Raw genomic sequence first — 21,622 nt, 5'->3', positions numbered from 1 at the left:
ACTTCTTCTTGACCTGAAGCTACCAGAAGCTACTTTAGGCTACCTGAAGCTACTTGAAGCTACTTGAGGCTACCTGAAGCTACTTGAAGCTACTTGAGGCTACCTGAAGCTACTTGAAGCTACTTGAGGCTACCTGAAACTACTTGAAGCTACTTGAGGCTACCCAAAGCTACTTGAGGCTACCTGAAACTACTTGAAGCTACTTGAGGCTACCTGAAGCTACCCAAAGCTACTTGAGGCTACCTGAAGCTACTTGAGGCTACCTGAAGCTACTTGAAGCTACTTGAGGCTACCTGAAACTACTTGAAGCTACTTGAGGCTACCTGAAGCTACCCAAAGCTACTTGAGGCTACCTGAAGCTACCCAAAGCTACTTGAGGCTACCTGAAGCTACTTGAGGCTATCTGAAGCTACTTGAAGCTACCTGAAGCTACTTGAAAATACCTGAAGCTACCTGAGGCTACTTGAAGCTACTTGAGGCTACCTGAAGCTACTTGAGGCTACCTGAAGCTACCCAAAGCTACTTGGGGCTACCTGAAGCTACTTGAAACTACTTGAAGCTACTTGAGGCTACCTGAAGCTACCCAAAGCTACTTGGGGCTACCTGAAGCTACTTGAAACTACTTGAAGCTACTTGAGGCTACCTGAAGCTACCCAAAGCTACTTGAGGCTACCTGAAGCTACTTGAAAATACCTGAAGCTATCTGAGGCTACTTGAGGCTACCCGAAGATACCTGAAGCTACTTGAGGCTACCTGAAGCTACTTGAGGCTACTTGAGGCTACCCGAAGATACCTGAAGATACTGAAGATGCCTGAAGATACCTGAAGCTACTTGAGGCTACCCAAGGCTACCTGAAGCTACTTGAGGCTACCTGAAGATACCTGAAGCTACTTGAGGCTACCTGAAGATACCTGAAGCTACTTGAGGCTACCTGAAGATCAGTGTGCGAAATACCCATCAATATTCGGGGGGGTCCCTAACTCGCGATTGTTGCACAATACCGTTATTTTTTTTTCTTTTTTATAAAGTAGGACTATAACATTACAATAAACCAAGAAAAATTAGCCTATAGCCTAAAAAGGAGAGGCAAAGTTGTGCATTACAATGCAGAAAGTAATTGACAATAAATAGGCTAGACGATAATTCAATAAATAAAAGACAATAATTGGCACCACACTGGCGCACTTGAACAATGAATAAATGCCAGGTATAGGAGACTGGTGCGCGATCAGGGCGATGCAGAAACGAATAGACAATAAATAGAATACAATAATTAAAATGAATGAAAGACACCAAACTCGTGCACTCAAATAACAACTGTAGGATAAATCTGGAGATCGGAGACTGACGTGCAATTATGTGCACGAGATCCTCAGCCTGCAACTATGACCGATCATGTAACCTTATCTAATCATCCATCTAGCAAATACGTTTAAACACAGCATTGAACACATCCACAAATCACATTCGGGCCATCATGAAAATTGAAAAAGCACAGACACATCGCTCACAACAGGCGCCTGGCCAAACAACACCACTGGGGGTTCAGGCCATAGTATGCTGAAGCAGGCTAGCCTCTTACCTCAAGTTATTTTCCTGCCGGTATTTCCATTACCCCACCTGCTTAGGTGTAAAAAAAAAAAAGAAAAAAAAAGAAAAAGAAAAAAAAAAAAGCGGCCAATCACCAGTGCTAGCAGCAGGGGAAGTGGCATCGGCTACGTCTTCAGAGCACTCGGCCTCAACTTCACTTTCTTCGGCAGAGGGTGGGAGAGGAACGGGATCCTCTGTTCTGATAGCGAGTGGGCTCGACTCTTGCGCTGGGCTGGCGCACATGGCTAATTTGCATAATGCGCAGGTGACACGGTTCAGCTTAATGTTAAACGAATAAATGTTTTGAATTATGAATACTGGACATGGTGATCTTAAACACATTTAATTGACCACAATAAAATTATTATATTAGCCTATATATTATTTATTTTTTGACAAGATTGAGACCCCCCTCATTTTGCTTTTGAGTCTTTCAGGGGGTCTCAAGGGGTTAATCGGGGGGGTCCGACCCCCCCAAACCCCCCCGTATTTCGCACTATGCTGAAGATACCTGAAGATACTTGAGGCTATCTGAGGCTACCTGAAGATACTTGAGGCTATCTGAAGCTACCTTGAGGCGCTACCTGAAGCTACTTGAGGCTACCTGAAGATACCTGAAGCTACTTGAGGCTACCTGAAGATACCTGAAGCTACTTGAGGCTACCTGAAGATACCTGAAGCTACTTGAGGCTACCTGAAGATACCTGAAGCTACCTGAGGCTACCTGAAGATACCTGAAGCTACTTGAGGCTACCTGAGGCTACCTGAAGATACTTGAGGCTATCTGAAGCTACCTTGAGGCGCTACCTGAAGCTACTTGAGGCTACCTGAAGATACCTGTAGCTACCTGAAACTACCTGTAGTTGCCTGAATCTGAAGTCCCTTCATTGTTCACTGTCATAGCGTCTCCTTCCATTAAAGCTAACACAGGTTCTCAGCTCAAACATTTACACTCTCATCACATCATCATCAGCAGGTAAAGGTGGAGGAGAGAAGTTCTCCACGCAGAGTGCAGCCTGTGTCTGTGTGTGTTACGTTTCAGTGAGTTTCTGAACGTTCCCATGATGCATTGCAGTGAGACACAGACCAGGTTCAGCGACACATAAAAACAGTGGCTGCTGTTTCAGGTGAAATTCATTCTGGGATACTTCTGTTCCAGTAATCAACTCGGTGGTGCAGGTTAAAGGGACAACGAGGAGTTTCTCCATCGGCAGAACGAAAAATTCTGCGACAATAAAAAAGTCTGATATTAATGTGGATGAATCTCCGTTACCACTTGTTAATGGTCCATTTTAGATAAATCTATGGTTTTGTCTCTATGGTTATTTTGTTATTATTAGTGGTGGTGGAAATGCTGGGCGAGCCGACCAGCGTTTCTTTACTTTCGGTTTCGTGGCGAGTCATGAGAATAACGCCGCCGAATCTCCGTTTATGGTGGGAACTACGACGGTATGTGATCGTCTTCCAACCTCTGACTTTAATTCTTGATGAATGAAAACATGAGTCTGTCTTGCGCCGGTCAAAGAATTTCACGGTGCGGAGGCTCATAAATGTAGTGTGGAAACACTTCGACCCAAAGTGAGATCCCAATGTGAGCCACGCATCACTGACTTCCCTCCAGCTTCGTCTCACGGCTCATTCAGGTGAGAGGAAACACCTGACACCATAATAAACCAATCAGCGTCCAGCTCTGAGCTACAGCACCACCTACCAGACTGAGGTGTACTAGCTACATTAGATTGACACATCATGATCCAATCATCTTCAACGTGGCGTTCAACATGATTGGACGGTGCTTTGACAGGATTGTCTGTCCCACAGGTGACTGACTGTTTCTATGTAGCCTAATTAATTGTTTACAATCGGAGTGTGAAGAGGATTTAAAACAATTCAGTAAAACCACTGGTCCAGAATCAGATCTCCAACCCTCCAGCCTTTAAACTCAGCGGAGGTTCCCAACACACACACACACACACACAACTCCCCAGCTGCCCTACAAAGGCAACGTGCAGTATCTGTAAAAATGCCAAACTGAGAGAAACAGCTTTTAGTGTTTTCCATTGTCAGGTTTAAGCATCAAATTATGAACAACTACCAAGTCTATAATAGATTAGATAACGGTGGACTGGATTAAATGTAGTTTGTAGTTTAACTTTGGCTTGGTATTAGCTGCAGTAACATCACTTGGTCTTGGTTTTACTCCAATGGAATCATAGAGTAAACTAGAGAATGCATTTCCTGAAGGAAATATGGGTGAATGCTGAAAGCTGGAACCTGAATGAGCTGAATAAATTGTTGAAACAATGCTGAATTTGGTGAATAAATTGTTGAAGATATGAAGATATACGGCACTTTGTCTTGGTTTTACTCCAATGGAATCATAGAGTAAAGTAGAGAATGTAGTTAGTACAGTACCTACTCTTTGCAGATACTGCACGTTGCCTTGGCTTCAGGCTAAACAGCAAAATAAAAAGTCCAATAACTCTGGACATGTTAGCAGTAACAATATCAAATTCTACCAGATTGAAGAGAACATGCCACACTTTTGATTGGTAATTGAATAAAATGCAGATACTGCTATAACCACCAGCGATTACAGCTACACACAGAAGACACGCCCACCCCACCGCTGTCCGTATAGCCCCGCCCCCCGCCAATCACTCTCTATGATTCACATATCAGTCACGGATCAGACAGATTAAAACAGGAAGTGGAGACCGACTCACCCTGGAGATGGTGAGGGGCATGTTGAAGTCCTTGCCCCCCTGCAGCCTGAAGCCCCAGGGCCCCGGGCCGGGCAGCGACACCGTGTAGGAGCTCATCGTCCTCGAAGGGAAAAAACGTCCTCAGAGACAAGACGGACTGGAGGGGACACACACACAGCGTCACACAGTCAGACAGACACACAGGTGGACAACACACCTGACATCCAAACCCCCCCTAAACCACCCCTAACCCCCCAACACTGAGGCAAACACACGAACCAGAACAAAGACCAGGACCAGGACTAAGACCAGGACCAGCAGCAGTGAGGACTGAGGACTGAGAGAAGAGGAGCTGCTGCTGCTCGGACGAGCTGAAGCCTAAGAATAGACAGAGATAGGACTGTGGCACGGTGGGGGGGTGAGGAGGGGTGAGGGGGGGGTGAGGAGGGGGGTGAAGGGGGTGGGGGGGGGGGCGGGGTGAGGCCGGGCGGGGGTCTACAGGGAGAGGAGGGGGGCTGGACTTATATGGCGTGAAAGGGGAAACCTGGTATGTGAAGCTCGCCGTGATTCAGCGTGTTAATATAGACCCTCAGATACTTCTAAACCCCCCCCCCCCCCCCCCCCCCAGACCCCCACACCACCCCCCCACAGGGTCTCCCTCGGACCGCAGCAGGGGCAGAGCCAGGAAACGTCTCATTACCTTCACGATGTGGTAAAGACACAGGTTCGATTCCCAGGTCACGATGATGTCACTGATCAGTCAGCTGGTCGATCAATAAACAAACAGCTGATTCTAATGGACTGAGCAGCTGTGTGTGTGTGTGTGTGTGTGTGTGTGTGTGTGTGTGTGTGTGTGTGTGTGTGTGTGTGTGTGTGTGTGTGTACTGTAACACACTGATCTGGTTAATGTTATTTTGACAAGTGTTGACAACAGGTGAGAATTCCCCGACACACACACACACACACACACACACACACACACACACACACACACACACACACACACACACACACACACACACACACACACACACACACACACACACCTCCTCTGTCACTTATGATGACTTTGCTGATAACACGAATTATTCTGTGTGTGTGTGTGTGTGAGAGTGTGTGTGTGTGTGTGTGTGTGTGTGTGTGTGTGTGTGTGTGTGTGTGTGTGAGTGTGTGTGGTGGTGGGGGGAGGGGGGTTCTGTTGTGTAGCGCCACCGTCTGGTCCAGTGGTGTAGTCTAATGTGTTGTAGTGTGTAAACTGCTTTTTAGGTCAAAGACAGTCAATGTACCTTTAAATTAGACGTAGCTACATTTTTGAAAGATTATAGAGAAATTTCTGGAAAAAAAGTGGTACAATTTCTCCAAAAAAGTTGAAACATTTCTAGAAAAAAGTGATTAAAATTCTCAAAAAAAATAAACAAAAAAGTGTAAAAAGTTTTGGAAAAAAGTGGTGGGCTACATTTTATTTATTTTTTTAAAATCTGGTAAAATTTCTTAAAAAAAAAAAAAAAGTTTTAAAAATTTTAGAAGAAGCTGAAAAAAGTAAAACTGTAAAAATAAAAAAAGTAGATATAGTAAATAGTAAAAGGTTTTTTTTTAATTGAGAAGAAACTGGTAAAATTACTCAAGAATTCTAGAAAAAAATATATATATATATTATAGAAAAATTTTTCTTCCGACAGACCGACAGCAATCACTTCTATAGAGTGTTTGGTCTGTCAGTCACTCTGCTCTGCTGAAAAAGTGGTAAAATATAATATTTTACCACTTTTTCCTAGAATGAACCGTGTCAACCCCCCCCACTCTGACAACCACTGACATTTACTAGTTACTAGTTAGATAGTTTTGTTGTACTGGGTATATACTGAAATATTTATGCATCTTCAGTGGGTATACTGAGTAGTAGGCTATACCTGAGTATACCTGAGCTATACCTATGTGACTTTGCCATTGGATAGATCCAAGAGATCTTTATGTGGCCAGTTGAGGGCTGGATTCTCCCTCTGGCAGTAGAAGTAGGAAGGTTTAACTACCTGAGGATGAAAGACTACGCACATTAGGCTATGTAATTTAAATGTAACTGAGGATGAACTACATTCTGTGTTTCATTGTCCGTTATATGACGAAGCCAGAACAGGAAGTTTTTGTTTCAGAAAATGCAAAATGTGAAACCTGAGTTGTTTTGGGTTGATGATGATGATGATGATGATGATGATGATGATGATGATGATGATGATGATGATGATGATGAGGTAAAGTTGGAATGGTTCTTCAGAAAATAAGTCTTTACTAGAGCTACTTTCATAAAAAGTGCCTGGTCAAAAAGAAAAAGTGAATTATTGATGTGAACTCCATGTGGTTTCTGTTTCTGTTTGGTTTTGTCTGTGCTCTGATGATTTAGTTTGGTGTCTAAATATGATGATAATGTGTCTTGTAACTAAGCCCTGATAGGCTGCAGCCTTCATTGGTGCACGACACGTAAATAAATATAAATTCATTCAAATTCATTCATTCATTCACCTGAGTATCACATAGACTACACCACTTTTTTTTTTTTTTTTTTTTTTTTACACACCTCTACACTTCTGCTGCTCACTGACCGTGACGTCATCAGGTGACGTGTTGTTCACCTCCTCAGGTCTCTCAGCTGATCATCTGACTCCGCCCCGCTGGAGCCGCTCCGTGCGCACAACCGAGCGAACCCCGAAGTGACCCGAGGAGACGAGCTGGGAGGAAGGGGGGTGGGGGGGGACTCTTTTACAGTCTATGGACCCGACACCTGCAGCTCCGGGGGGGGCCTGGAGCTGAGACCGGGAGGGGGGGGGACCTGTTGCCGGTTAAAGAGATTAAAGAGCGGAGGAGGCTCAGCTCAGTCAGCTGTCACCTGCAGCTCCACGGGACCGCGACCGAGACCAGGACCGGGACCAGGAACGGGACCAGGACCAGGACCGGTGCCGGGTCTGGCTGCGGGTGTTGGTCCGGGGATCGAGCTCCGGTCGCCCGGTGGAGATCAGGGGGTGGGGGGGTGGAGGGGGATTTCCATTAGCAGGGTTTAATTTAAAGAGACAGACACACACAGACACGCACACAAAAGTGGACTTCATATTCTCTAACTCATTGTCTGTGTGAGTGATAACAACCCTACAGCCGATGTCAACCTGTCTGTTAGACTTTGTTCTTCTTTTATGTTTCCTTGTTTGTCCTTTATTGTTGAAAAAAGAACTGAAAACTTAATGTAGCAACCAATAACGTAATAACAGCCAATAACGTAATAATTTTGGCCATTTTAAATGTAATAAAGCCAATAATGTAGCTAATAAAACTTTTGAGCCAATAACGTAATAACTTTTTGCCAATAATGTAATAAGTTATTACATTATTGGCTGGTAATAACTGGTGCCGATAATGTAATAATACATAAATATGACTGCAGTTCTTGGAAATAAAAGGGTTTTTTGCAGTTTTTGTGCAGTTTGCTAATCAAAAATAGGTAAGTGGATGACATAGTCGTCATATTTATTCATCCAAGATGTACTATCTTTCACCTCTCTCTCTCTCTTCTACCATGCTTAATGATATGTTTGCAAACTGAAGAAGTAAGCATTGTAGGCTATCAACAACCTCCAAAACATAACCAAACTTGTGTATTGAATGGTGTCTGCAGCCAGTTTATGTTTCAGTCATGTAGAACTTCCTGCCTCAGACAAACCATGTGAAATGTGGTAGCCTAATCCCAGCATGGCTCAGAGGAGCAATGGAGTTGATTTGGTTTTACCATTCTCTTTCTATTTGAATTTTCTTTTTCAACACGTTGAGCTTAAAGGTCCCGTGTTGGATAAACTGACATTTTGATGTTTTTTTGTTGTTGTTTTTTTTTGTTTTTTACAGTGATAATAAAGCAACATAGGTTCTATATTTATACTGTGAAAGTATAAAGGTAGTTTTTCATTCACAAATGTAAAAAAAAAACTACCTTTATACTGTATGGAGCAATACAAACATCTACCTTTAAGCGGCGTTCACACCGGACGTGATAGACGCAAATACAGTCGCGCCAGACGCTTCCATCGCGCCGCTTGGTCATTTTGGATCATTCGCGTCCATCGCGTCATTCGCGCTAGACGCTCTAGACGCTCCGCCCGTTCATCTGAAAACCGGTCTCAACCCGTTCTCTTTCCACGTCGATCGAGGCTGATATCACCACCGTTGCTGCACTGTAGCTACTCGCTGTACAAGTCTCAGAAACACCAGAAAACCACCCGCCGTCGTGTCTGGGTTCACTGTGTGTGTGTGTGTGTGTGTGTGTGTGTGTGTGTGTGTGTGTGTGTGTGTGTGTGTGTGTGTGTGTGTGTGTGTTCACTCTGTAGAAGAGGCAGCGGTGCCACACACAGCTCATATACAATCAGCTTCTCCTTCATGTTGTTCTGAGTGTAAACAACCGTACAGAGAAGTGACGTCGTCGGCTTGAACTCGGCGCTGATTGGATGTCACGGCGCGATGCCGCCTGAAAAGTTCAATATTTTCAACTTTATTCGCGCCGCTCCAGACGCTCCATTCGCGCCGCCTCCGCCTGCATCGCGCGTCATCGCGCCATTTACATTGATTTTCAATGTAGAGTTGCCGCTCCATTCGCGTCTATCGCGTCCGGTGTGAACGCTGCTTTAGACTTTCACAGTATTAATATAGAACCTAAAGCTGCTTTAGAAAAAACAAAAAACATTGAAATGTCACTTTATCCAAATGGGACCTTTAAGCTCAACGTTTTGATGTAGTTTTTAATTTTCAAACATGAAAATCAAAGTTAGACGTATGAAACCTGCGGAGATTTCATTTTAGATCTCCAACAGCTGGTTTCAGTAGTGAGCTATTTGTTGATTGGTGCTGCAAAAGAAAACATTTCTTTGAGAAAGAGATTTCTGAATGTGTACAATTGTGCTGCCACTTCATTTGGAACTTCATTTGGGTGTTCTGGAGATAACGCTAACCATCAAGTTGGACAAATGATGGCTAAATATGTTAATTAAAAAAAAATCTACTTCATTCATCCAATCAACGCCATTGCTCCTCCGAGCCATGCTGGGATTATCACATGTCACATGGTTTGTCTGAGGCAGGAAGTTCTACATGACTGAAACATAAACTGGCTGCAGACACCATTCAATACACAAGTTTGGTTATGTTTTGGAGGTTGTTGATAGCCTACAATGCTTACTTCTTCTGTTTGCAAACATATCATTAAGCACGGTAGAAGTGAGAGAGAGAGAGGTGAAAGATAGTAGCCTACATGTCTTGGATGAATGAATATGACGACTATGTCATCCACTATACCTATTTTTAATTAGCAAACTGCACAAAAACTGCAAAAAACCTTTTTATTTCCAAGAACTGCAGTCATATTTATGTATTATTACATTATCGACACCAGTTATTACTGGCCAATAATGTAATAAATTATTACATTATTGGCAAAAAGTTATTACGTTATTGGCTCAAAAGTTTTATTACATTATTGGCTTTATTACATTTAAAATGGCCAAAATTATTACGTTATTGGCTGTTATTACGTTTTTGGTTGCTACACTTAAATAAAAAGAAAGTTTAAAAAAAAGAAATGATAAGTGGTGAGTGACGTCATTGAGATTCATTAGAGCGCAGTGTTTCTTTTTTTCTTCTTTTTTTAAAAAACTTTATTTATCATAAGATAGTAGCTATAGGCTACATCATCAAACAGTATGAACAAGTGAACAAGGAGCGAAAAACAGACATGAAGGCACATATAGCCCTAACCCTTCTATACAGAATAGAAACGAGATAAGGACAAAGATGATCAAATTATTTAGATAAATTATATAAGAAATATGGAAATAACAAAATGAATAAATGAATAAAATTAAATAAAATAGGAGCTCAGTGTTTCAGTTTATTATGTTTTAAACACCTGACGTGATAAAGACTGAAATTAAAGTTTTGACAAATTTGAAAAAAATATTCATTGTTGTTTTTATTTTATTTTTACTGTAGATTTACTAAATATCTCCAATGGTTTTCACTATTGTTGTTGTTGTTAATCTTCATCATCACTCTGCACCCTCCTCTTCCTCCCTGACTCAGGACCAAGGAAGTGTATAGGTAGTGTTAGCCTCAAGGGGGCAGTTGTGGGTCTGAGAAGTGAAGTCACTTCCGGGTTCAAAAAGCTGCAATCCCCTCTTCTTCCTCTGGGGGCTGGTGTCAGAAGGGAGCAACTCCAATCGACCCCCATGTTAAAATAGCCGACTTTACAGCTTAAAAAAACATATTTACAGCCTGGTACATTTTATTTTTTTGGTCTTAACCGATAGTTTCTACCCCCGCACACACTCTGAGGGGGGTGCATTTTTTTAAAACTCTACTGTTTTACTATTATTAGGGTTAAAGTTCTGGCCAATCAGGGCGCAGAAACGTTGAGTGACAGGTCTGGAGACCGCTGCTACGAGGCCAGTGGGCGGGCTCTCGGCCGGCCAACGGCCGCACCGCTCCAAATATGGCAAGTAGAATCCAACATGGCGCGGTTCAAACCCCCGTAGTAGCGGCACAAAACAGACTCCCCCAAACCAATGGGTGACGTCACGGTGCTACGGCCGTTCTCTCTACAGGCTATGGTCAGGACCAGCTGTCTCTTCAAAATAAAATACATGTCACTTTCAAAATAAAGTTCCTCTCAGTCACAGAAACAGCAACAACTTTTAATTTAAATGTTTTTATTAAATCTCTTAAAACCTGTGTGTGTGTGTGTGCGTGTGTGTGTGTTTGTGTGTGTGTGTATGTGTGTGTGTGTGTGTGTGTAAACACATGACTCAGCTGTGACAACATTTACAGTAAATAACAGATAATAAATAAAAACAGGAAATCTTTAAACAGCAGAAACATCAAACACTGTGTGTGTGTGTGTGTGTGTGTGTGTGTGTGTCTGTGTGTGTGTGTGTGTCACAGCAGCCACGTCACAGTTGTCACAGCAACACAATAAACTACACAACCTCCAGAAAAGAGAAACACAACAACAACTACATCAAAACCAGGAGTGGAGACAGGAAACAGTCAGGGTTGTGATTTTCAATGTAAAAGCTGGTCTCAGAAACAGGAAGTGATTTTCAAAGTAAAAGCTGGTCTCAGAAACAGGAAGTGATTTTCAAAGTAAAAGCTGGTCTCAGAAACAGGAAGTGGAAACGTCTGGTTACTGGTGTGAAGGTCTGAGGGTCTCACCTGGTCCTGGTCTCACCTGAAGCTTTATCCATTTAAACTAAATACACTAGAGCAACAAGTTCTGTCATTTTAAATTGTGTTTTATAGTGTTTTCATATATGTTAACTATTGATTATAGAATGTGAGAGTGTGTTTTATTGAAAGTCAGGCTGGTGTGTGTATGAAACAGAACAGTGGGTTTTTAGCTGCTGTAGCTACAAGTTAATCTCATATTGTCTCCGTACAAAGAGCTTATTAAATGAGAAAACAGTGTAGACTTGGGAAACACTGACATATAATATAACAGGTGAAACATTGAAATTAATTTATTCATGGCCACATCAAGGTGAAATTATTAACTTTACTGATTATCCATCTGATTATCTGTCCCGCTGCAAGAGCACAGTGGCGTCCATAGACTCTATACAACAGTATAATATATATATCCTAATACTGTATATGACGAGCTCCATAGACTGTATATAACAGTATAATATATATATATATCCTGATATATAACGAGCTCCATATATGTATGTATATAACAGTATAATATGGCTGAACCAGGACCAGATGACAGGTGATTGACAGGTGATTGACAGGTGAGGGACAGGTGGTTCAACTCTACATTTGCAGCTCTGTGATTGGATGCTGCAGCAGTCCGTCTACCCTGGCCCCGCCCCCGTTTCCAGCTCTGTGATTGGACGCTGCTGCTGTCCGTCTACCCTGGCCCCGCCCCAGCTCTGTGATTGGACGCTGCAGCTGTCTGTCTACCCTGGCCCCGCCCCCGTTTTGGGGCGGGTCGTCCGCGAGCCTTTCCGTCCAATGGGGAGGAAGGGGCTGGTCTCCGAGGTGATGACGATGCTCGGGATTCGACCGAGGGCGCTCCTCATCAAGTCGCCGTCGCCGCACTGTCACACACACCAGTTCAAGTTAAGATCTGTTTACATTGTTTTACACAAACAAACAAACAAACAAACAAACACACAAACAAACAAACAACAAGCGTCCGTATTCTGCCTCTAGGCAGTTATATTTTGTTTAACAGTGTTTTTGTTATTGGTCTGGCGCCCTCTACTGGGCAGCAGTGTAATTGCACAGTCTTTTCTATTAAACAAAGCACATGGTTCAGCCAAGCTACGACACTAAGCTAATGCTATCCTGTTGTGGTGCCTGAGGAAGCATTGTCTGTAAGTAAAATTGTTTTTGTGCAGTTCAAGTATAACTTTGAACGATTTATGTTACTTCTGTACTTTTTTACATGCTGATTTATACATATTTTGTCTTTGTCTAGTTTCACTCCATGTTTGCATACAATAAAGGAGCTTGGAAATGATTTAGCATCCTGACTCTTCAGTGAATTGGAGTTTGGCTAGCTGTGAAAGGAGGACAGTATAGTCCGTCAACACTCACCATGGCGACGCTGCTGCGTTCACTGACTCCTGTCACGGAGAAATCAGTGTCGTAGGACGTCTGCAAAACAAGACATCATCATCAGCATCCTCTTTGACCTGTTGCTATGACAACCACCGCCACGCTGGGGGCGTGTACCTTCTCAAAGATCCCCGAGTCGTGACTCTTCATCTTGGACTTGAAGCTGGACGAAGGTCGAAGCTCAGGGAGCTCCGTGTCTCTGCTGACATCACAGGAAACCTGGCGACTCGCCGGCCGCGAGCTGAGGCTGGACAGGTCGGCCTCGGTGTCCGTCAGACCCTACACACACACACACACACACACAGTTTAAACAAACACAGTTACACACACACATCATTTATACACATTGGTCTTATTTCTTGTCAAAATGTCTCATTTCTAGTCAAAACTAACCTCTTTCCACTTAAAATAAGACTCATCACCTAAAAATGAACTTGTTTTTAGATCATTTTCACTTGTTTCAAACTAATTTTCACTTGAAATAAGTAGAAAAATCTGCCAGTGAAAGCAAGTTTTTTGTGTTTGTAATAAGAAAGAAAAACTTGCTCCACTATCAGATTTTTCTACTTATTTCAAGTGAAAATCTGCTTGAAAGAAGTAAAAAGTGTCTAAAAACAAGCTGCTTTTAAAGCTTCAGTAAGTGATCCGGTGGTTTTGTCTAACTTCCTGTCAGCAGATGGAGTTAGCAGCCCCCGCCCTCGTCATGGATCTATTGGTCCTCGTCCCTACGTCACCACATTCAGGCGCATCCCTTGGCTGCACACACAGAGAGGACTGCCCCTTTATGCCGTTCTCTCTCCTCATTGGATAAAGGTTGTAGGATACAAGGAAAGTTTTCTCCTGGGCTCAGAGCAGAGCAGAGTGACTGACAGACCCGTGTTTCAGACCAAACACTCTATAGAAGTGATTGCTGTCGGAAGATACAACTATTTAACACTTATATTAACACAAACATTCACCTGACTTCTGCTTTAATGTGATGAGTCTTATTTTAAGTAGAATGAGATTAGTTTTGACTAGAAATAAGACAAATATTCTATAAGATATTGAGTTTTTGCAGTGCAGACAGACAGACAGACAGACAGGTTAACAGACAGACAGACAGACAGGTTAACAGACAGACAGACTGCTTCGCACCGATTCGCTGTCGGAGGCCGAGGAGAGGCGGGGCTTCCCGCCGCTGTGGCGTCTGATCTGGCTGCTGATGTCAGAGCCCTGACTGGTGACGGTGGAGCGCCGCGTCGACACGAAGCTGCTGCTGCCGGAGCGCAGGTCACGAGGTCGCACACACAGCAACACACCCAGACACGGGATGTACTTGGCCAACGCTACCCTGCACACACACACACACACACACACACACACACACACACACACACACACACACACACACACACACACACACACACACACACACACACACACACACACACACACAGGAAGGAGACATTTAAAGGTCATTACAAAATAAATAACTGGGGCAACTACATGGTGATTGTAATATTCAGATCATGCCATAGTCTGAATCAATGTTGATGTTGATGTTTACCATAAGCTGCACGTCCTGCTTACGTCATGACGGTAGTAGATGTGATGCCTCTGGGGCGGGTTCAACATACTGCCAAGCTCCGATTCCTCATTTTATAGTAAACATAATATATAAGTAAACGCCGCTCATAAATACCACAGTCATGTATTTTGACAAAGTGCATTTCTCTCTCTCTTTCGCGACCGCACTAACTGCTCATCTTAATCATCCAATTTCTTAAATAAATTATTTCAGAATAAATATTTTTTTATGGAAAAGCCAGACTTGTATTCTGCTCCTCTGAAAGCATCCTCCATATTTAACCTGTGTGTGTGTGTGTGTGTCCCTACATTCTCTACTTTCCTTTATAATTCCATTGGAGTAAAACCAAGACAAAGTGCTGTTTCTGCAGCTAATACCAAGCCAAAGTTAAACTACAAACTACATTTAATCCAGTCCACCTTTATCTCATCAATTATAGACTTGGTAGTTGTTCATAATTTGATGCTTAAACCTGACAATGGAAAACACTAAAAGCTGTTTTTCTCAGTTTTGGCATTTTTACAGATTTTACAGATACTGCACTGCCTTTGTAGGGCAGCTGGGGAGTGTGTGTGTGTGTGTGTGTGTGTGTGTGTGTGTGTGTGTGTGTGTGTGTGTGTGTGTGTGTGTGTGTGTGTGTGTGTGTGTGTGTGTGTGTGTGTGTGTGTGTGTGTTACCTGTACTTGGGGTGTGTGATGGCGTAGATGATGGGGTTGTGTATCGCTGACGCCTTGGCGATGATGGCGGGAACAGAGTTCATGTAGGGGGTCAGCATGTCGGCGTACCTGCAGAAACACACGGAGAACACGGTGAGGAAGCTGAACCAGCGGCGGCACAGCGGCCATCGATTCACATATATATCACGATATCTTTTTTGACGATTTTTAAATCGATTTTCTTTTTCAAAAAATATATATATTTTTTTTTTTTTACATTTTTTTAATATTGTGCAATGTGCATTTGTTAGCCTTTTTTACATACAGAGAGTCCAGGTTTTGAAAAGGGTTTAAGTTCACTTTATAATGGAGTATGTTAGTTTATAGGCTCCTACAGTGTTTGTGTGCAGATAAATGTTAAAATGTAGCAGTTTACCTCCGTCTATATCTCATTTTGTCAGAAAGGTTTCAGAAGCCTGTTTTTTCTATACTCTTTTATTGTTGCCTCTTTTATGCAGCCCAGGCTTTTGAAAAGAGAGTAAACATATACTGACTTACATGTGATGTGTATTTTTGGGGGAAATATGGTTCCTGGAATAGTCTGTAGACAATCATAATCATTCAACTGTTTCACTGGTGTTAAAAATGCACTAAAAATCGAGAAAATCTGCAATATCATAGAATCGCAATTTAAATTGAATCGGCATCCGAAGAATCATAGAAGAATCGAATCGGGAGAAAAGCGTATCGTCCCAGCCCTAACGTTTACCCGGCGAAGGCGGTGAGGGCGACGGAGGAGTAGGGCGACCAGGAGACCACGTAGAGCAGGATGACGATCAGAGCGATCTTCGCCATCTTCCACTCGTTCTGCAGCCGCTGGAAACTTTTCACCGAGTCACGAGAACTGGAGTGACTGTGACAGCTGCCGGAGATCTTCACCACCGCCCTGCACACACACACACACACACACACACACACACACACACACACACACACACACACACACACACACACACATACACACTGTAAGGACTTTATATAAATATATATATATTATGTAAGGATTCTCAGCAGTGTTGGGGAAGCTACTTAGCCAGCGTAGCTTGTAAACCTCCATGTAGTTGCCTGGAGAAATTTTAACTGCCAGTGGGCCGATTTTGATGGATTTCAAAATCTGGTCACTTCCGGTTTAGACAGCCATTTTGAATTTTGAAAATGTCAGAAATGGATTCAGCATCATCAATAACCTCTAAAACCACACTAATATTGCCCAGATCAGCCAAGTCAATTTTGTTGAAATATTGCCCATATAGGCTAGGCAATTATGCTAATTTATGCTAATTATGTCAATTATGCTGATTGTTCACTATATACAAGTTAGCATCCGGCAGTTTCTGAATGCTGTGGACCCATACTATATATTACTTCAAATACATGAGTTATATGTCCAACCAGCATCCTCTAAAACTTAAGATTTGGCTTAAAATCCATCAAAATCGGCCCACTGGCAGTTAAAATCTGGTCACTTCCGGTTTAGACAGCCATTTTGAATTTTGAAAATGTCAGAAATGGATTCAGCATCATCAATAACCCCTAAAACCACACAAATATTGCCCATATAGGCAATTATGCTAATTTATGCTAATTGTGTCTGTTATGCTAATTGTCCAATATATATAAGTTAGCATCTGGCAGTTTCTGAATATTGGAGACCCATATTATATATTTCTAACATAAAACTTTGGGGTACTCAACATTTCCGGGTACTCATTGTTGGCAAGTAGACTATAGATGGAGGAATGTAGTTAGTAAAATTACAGCAGTAAGTGTCTACTCATTTAAAGGGATAGTTCACTTAAAATTGAAATTTCACTCATTCGTTCGTCCATATGCATCTTTAACATTGAGCATAAATGGGCCTTTATCACACACAGACACACACACAGACACACAGACACACACAGACAGACACACACACACACACAGACACACACACAGACACTGACTGGTTTGTGCTGCGAATGGCTCTGAAGATGAAGAAGTAGCAGTAGATGATGATGAAGAGCGGCAGGAAGAAGACGAAGATGAAGAGCAGCATGGTGTACGCTCGCACCGACGGCGTGAAGGTCATGTAGTCCCACGTACAGGAAGTCATGAGGCCTTCAGGGACGTACGCACCTGAGGGACAGAGAGAGAGAACAACACTCAGTGTGTGTGTGTGTGTGTGTGTGTGTGTGTGTGTGTGTGTGTGTGTGTGTGTGTGTGTGTCTGTGTGTCCAGTTGCTTTACATTTCATTTCCTTTGAGACACTCTGACCTGGATGAATGAGAATATTCACAGGTTCATCTCATCTTATCATTACTACAGAGGCAGATGTTGATTCTTCACTATGATGCAGAATCTGCAGTTCCAACTGTTCTGACTCTCAATGTATAAAATAAACTGTAAATGTTTTTATAGGACGAATCGCCTTGTTGTTTACAACTACTTCCTGGTAGAAAACCAGCATGAGAACAATAGTGACGGACGAGAGTTTCGCTAATTTTTCATGTCACTATTTCACCGTTTAACTAATCTGATGTTTGTAAAGTTTATAAAACCAATGATGATTGGACAAACATTACTATTTGTGTGCACATTTTTGTAATTAGTCACGGTTATCATAGATTAGCCAGGCTAACGGTTAGCTACCTGTTTAACTTTAATAACTCAGTGACTCAATAAACGCTCCATGAAAAAATATTTTCTCCAGCGGATATCTGAGTTCCAACATGACTGAGCTAACTGGAGTAGTTTCATGTCGTGTCCCACAACGGGAGGGTTTTAACAGCTGACGTCCTGCTGTTAGCTTAGCTACCGCCGTTAGCTACCACCGTTAGCTACCGCCGTTAACTTAGCTGCTGTTAGCTTAGCTACCGCGTTAGCTTAGCTACCGCCGTCAGCTTAGCTACCGCCGTTAGCTTAGCTACCGCCGTCAGCTTAGCTACCGCCATTAGCTTAGCTACCGTTAGCTTAGCTACCGTTAGCTGTCCCTGTCAGCTGAGCCACTGATGCTTTCTAGACACCGTGATTCCCCCAAACTGAATAAATACAACACATAGCAACACAAAACACACACACAGAAATAGTAATGTTTCTTCAATCATTTCAGATTTGTCTAAACGGTGATAGGGCGTGAAAAATATGATATATAGCTAAACTCTTGTTCGTTACTATTGATCTCATTCACATTACAGCTGGTTTTCTACCAGGAAGTAGAATGTAAACAACAAGGAGATTCGGTCTATAAAATAAACTGTAAATGTTTTTATACTATGAGAGTTTTTCTAAAAACAGAGGTTTTGGGGGGAAAAAATCCCTGCTAGAACAAATTAATTGTTCATTATGGTTTAGAACTGTTATCTATAAAAATAAGTCATCTTTCTTTGTTTTATTTGCATATGGGATATAAACTATATTATAAAGAAGTCTATATTGATGGAGTTTGCTGAATAGGTTGTGCTGATTCTGGATTAGTGCTGCACATAATGAAATCTTAAAGGGATAGTTCAACATTTTGTGTGCTGTGTGTTGTGTGTTGTGTGCGTCCTCACTCACTCCAGCCGAAGAACGGCGGGAGGCTCCAGCCCATAGAGTAGAGCCAGGCCGCCACCAGGATGAGGAAGGCCCGTTTCCGTGACAACACGCCGATGGAGGTGAGAGGCCGCGTGATGACGAAGTAGCGGTCGACGGCGATGACGGTCAGAGTGATCATGGAGCAGATCCCAAACAGAGCGCCGCAGAAGGCGTAGAACTCACAGCCTGACCACACACACAGGGCACAGTGGTCAGTGTGTGTGTGTGTGTGTGTGTGAGTGTGTGTGTGGTTGTGTGTGTGTGTGTTTGGTTGTGTGTGTGTGTGTCTGTGTGTGTGTGCACCTTTTTCTCCAAAGATCCATTTCTTGTGCATACTGGTGATGAAGAACGTCGGGGTCTGAGTGATGCACATCAGCAGGTCGGTGATCGCCAGGTTGATGATGAACATGTTGGCGGGAGTCCTGAGGCTGCGGCTCCTACACACACACACACACACACACACACACACACACACACACACACACACACACACACACACACACACACACACACACACACACACACACACACACACACTAACATGAAATCAACACATACACCTAGCCAAGGCAATTTTATTTGTTCATGGTTTCAGTCGGGTGACGTTTTTGTTGTGAGCGCATCTAGCATGTAGCATTGGCTTTGTTTAGCATTAGTTTTGTTTAGCATTAGCATGTTATAGCGTTAGCTTTGTTTAGCATTAGCATGTTATAGCATTAACTTTGTTTAGAATAAGCATGTTATGGCATTGGCTTTGTTTAGCATTAGCTTTGTTTAGCATTAGAATGTTATAGCATTAGCTTTGTTTAGCATTAGTATGTTATAGGCGGCAGTGGCTCAGGTGGTAGAGCGGGTCGTCCAATGATCAGAGGGTTGGCGGTTCGAATCCCGCTCTGTCCCGGTTGCTGCCGTAGTGTCCTTGGGCAAGACACCTTACCCACCTTGCTCCTGATGGGTCGTGGTTCGCGCCTTGCATGGCAGCTACCGCCATCAGTGTGTGAATGTGTGTGTGAATGGGTGAATGCGATGTACTGTAAAGCGCTTTGGGTATTGTTCAGGTATAGTAAAGCGCTATATACAGACCATTTACCATTTATAGCATTGGCTTTGTTTAGCATTAGCTTTGTTTAGCATTAGCATATTATAGCGTTAGCTTTAGCGTTAACATGTTATAGCGTTAGATTTGTTTAGCATTAGTATATTATAGCGTTAGCTTTAGCATTAACATGTTATAGCATTAGCTTTGTTTAGCATCAGCGTTTTTTAGCATTAGCATTAGATTTTTCTAGCATTAGTTGATACTAATGTTTGTTTCTGTGCTGAGTTCAGATTGTTGAGCTGAGACCCGTCAGTGGGCGGAGTCTCGTCTGATCAGCTGATCTGAGGTCAGAGTTCAGTCTGATGGAAAAACCTCTGCTGCTAAAATTAACCCGTGATCGATGAGGCTGCATCATGGAAGCTTCTAATGAAGGATCAATATCTGCCCCATAAACACCGATCAATACGCGGATCGATCTGGTCCGAAGCTTCAGAGGAAGAGAGGAGCAGGAAACAGGACGGAGAAACTTTAGAGGTGTAGCTACAGAAACGGCCGTTTGTCCTGTTTGTCGCGCCGAGTTGTTACGAGCTGCAACACGAGTTTACCTGAGTAAGGAAAACGAATTTGATTGGTCGTTATGAGGCGGGCGGGATATTCAAAGCTTGGGGCGAGACCGAGCTCCGTGTGTGTGTGCGTGTCTCAGACGTTTGAATGACGGATGATGGATCCAATATCAGTGGCTGATGAATCGTGAGCAACGTGACGTATAATCCGTGCACCTGCATTATCCAATGTGAAAAAAAATACACACTTTCATCCCGGATTTACTCAAAAATAGAATTTTGCACAAAGTTTAGCCTACAACGTCTGATAGATGAGTTATTACACTAATGTGACAGTGGAATCAAATTCAATTTTCTTTTCTGTACAGCTTTAATTGATCAATAATCAGTAATTATCAATCACTCTGTGTGAAATATGAAATAAGTAATGGATGTAATTGATAGATTATCAGCCGTGGATCGGCCTCACCTGCTGAAGGCGTAGATGACCAGGAAGTTCCCCACCATGCCGGTGATGCCGATGGCGAGGATGACGGAGCCGATGGTGTAGTGGGCGTGGTCAGGGACGTCCACCGTGGGGAAGGGGCGGGGCAACCGGGGCCCCATCGCCACCTGAGGACAGGAAACACATCACACATCAGTCACCGGTCTGACCGATCCTGTCTCCGGTTGCCATGCCAACAGAATCAGGTCATGAGGTGTTTTCACACATGTTTAGTGCAGCACCAAATGTTAAAATGACACATTGTTTCATGTTTCAGTTAGTGCGGTTGCGTTCACACCTGTTTTTTGTCACTCGGGACCAAACTTGGAGAGCGTCACGTCTCCATGACTACCGGCTGAAATCTGGAAGCGCTGATTGATAAAACTTGAATGATGGAGACTCCAGTAGGGCCGGTTGTTAGTAGCTCTGCTCATTTATTTCTATATTGTTTGCATGTATAACTCTGTTTGCTACTTCCCGTTAGTTCCCGGTTAAACGTTAAACACGGGCGGAGCTCTGCTGCTCGGTAACCACGGTAACCAGCTGCTCCGCGGACCCGAGGGACGGACGCCGACCTGTCGGTGTCTGAGCGACTCAGTGGACTCAGCGGACATGTAGCGACCGGCTGCTGCTGCTGCTTCGTTGTGGGGACAAAACTGCATCTCCCCGCTGCGTTAACCCGTTGTCAACGACTACGGGAGCTCTTTTAGCTCAAACTTGTTGAGTTCGCCTGGCAGTTGGGTCGCACCA

At 43.2% G+C, this 21,622-nt stretch overlaps 3 protein-coding genes across 3 annotated transcripts in view; all 3 read right to left on the bottom strand.

Annotated features, from left to right (window-relative positions):
* Nucleotides 1–4,666, bottom strand: part of LOC310997952 (LIM domain-binding protein 3-like) — a 34,959-nt gene extending 30,293 nt beyond the window's left edge. The window contains 2 exon segments of the mRNA XM_083987805.1: nucleotides 4,318–4,453; nucleotides 4,572–4,666. Of these exon segments, the coding sequence (XP_083843931.1) occupies nucleotides 4,318–4,413 (96 nt within the window). The 5' untranslated portion in view covers nucleotides 4,414–4,453; nucleotides 4,572–4,666.
* mea1 (male-enhanced antigen 1) overlaps nucleotides 1–8,359 on the bottom strand; it is a 272,028-nt gene extending 263,669 nt beyond the window's left edge. The window contains exon 1 of the mRNA XM_083987793.1: nucleotides 8,347–8,359. The gene's annotated coding sequence lies outside the window, so the exon portion shown is untranslated. The remainder of the gene's footprint in view (nucleotides 1–8,346) is intronic.
* A 3,895-nt stretch (nucleotides 8,360–12,254) lies between these two features.
* Nucleotides 12,255–20,994, bottom strand: LOC310997925 (melanopsin-A-like; the record flags this gene model as incomplete). The annotated part of the gene is made up of 10 exons (XM_083987766.1): nucleotides 12,255–12,422; nucleotides 12,925–12,984; nucleotides 13,063–13,224; nucleotides 14,083–14,278; nucleotides 15,193–15,300; nucleotides 15,941–16,117; nucleotides 17,178–17,349; nucleotides 18,769–18,972; nucleotides 19,090–19,223; nucleotides 20,858–20,994. The coding sequence occupies 10 exons, from the start codon at nucleotides 20,992–20,994 to the stop codon at nucleotides 12,282–12,284; spliced, it is 1,491 nt and encodes a 496-aa protein (XP_083843892.1). The 3' UTR covers nucleotides 12,255–12,281.
* Between the last annotated feature and the right edge of the window lie 628 nt (nucleotides 20,995–21,622).

Source organism: Trachurus trachurus (assembly GCF_905171665.1).
Source record: "Trachurus trachurus genome assembly, chromosome: 15".
In the NCBI taxonomy this organism is placed as follows: domain Eukaryota; kingdom Metazoa; phylum Chordata; class Actinopteri; order Carangiformes; family Carangidae; genus Trachurus; species Trachurus trachurus.
The sequence above is the reverse complement of the archived record's forward strand: the minus strand, read 5'-3'. Positions and strand labels throughout refer to the sequence as shown.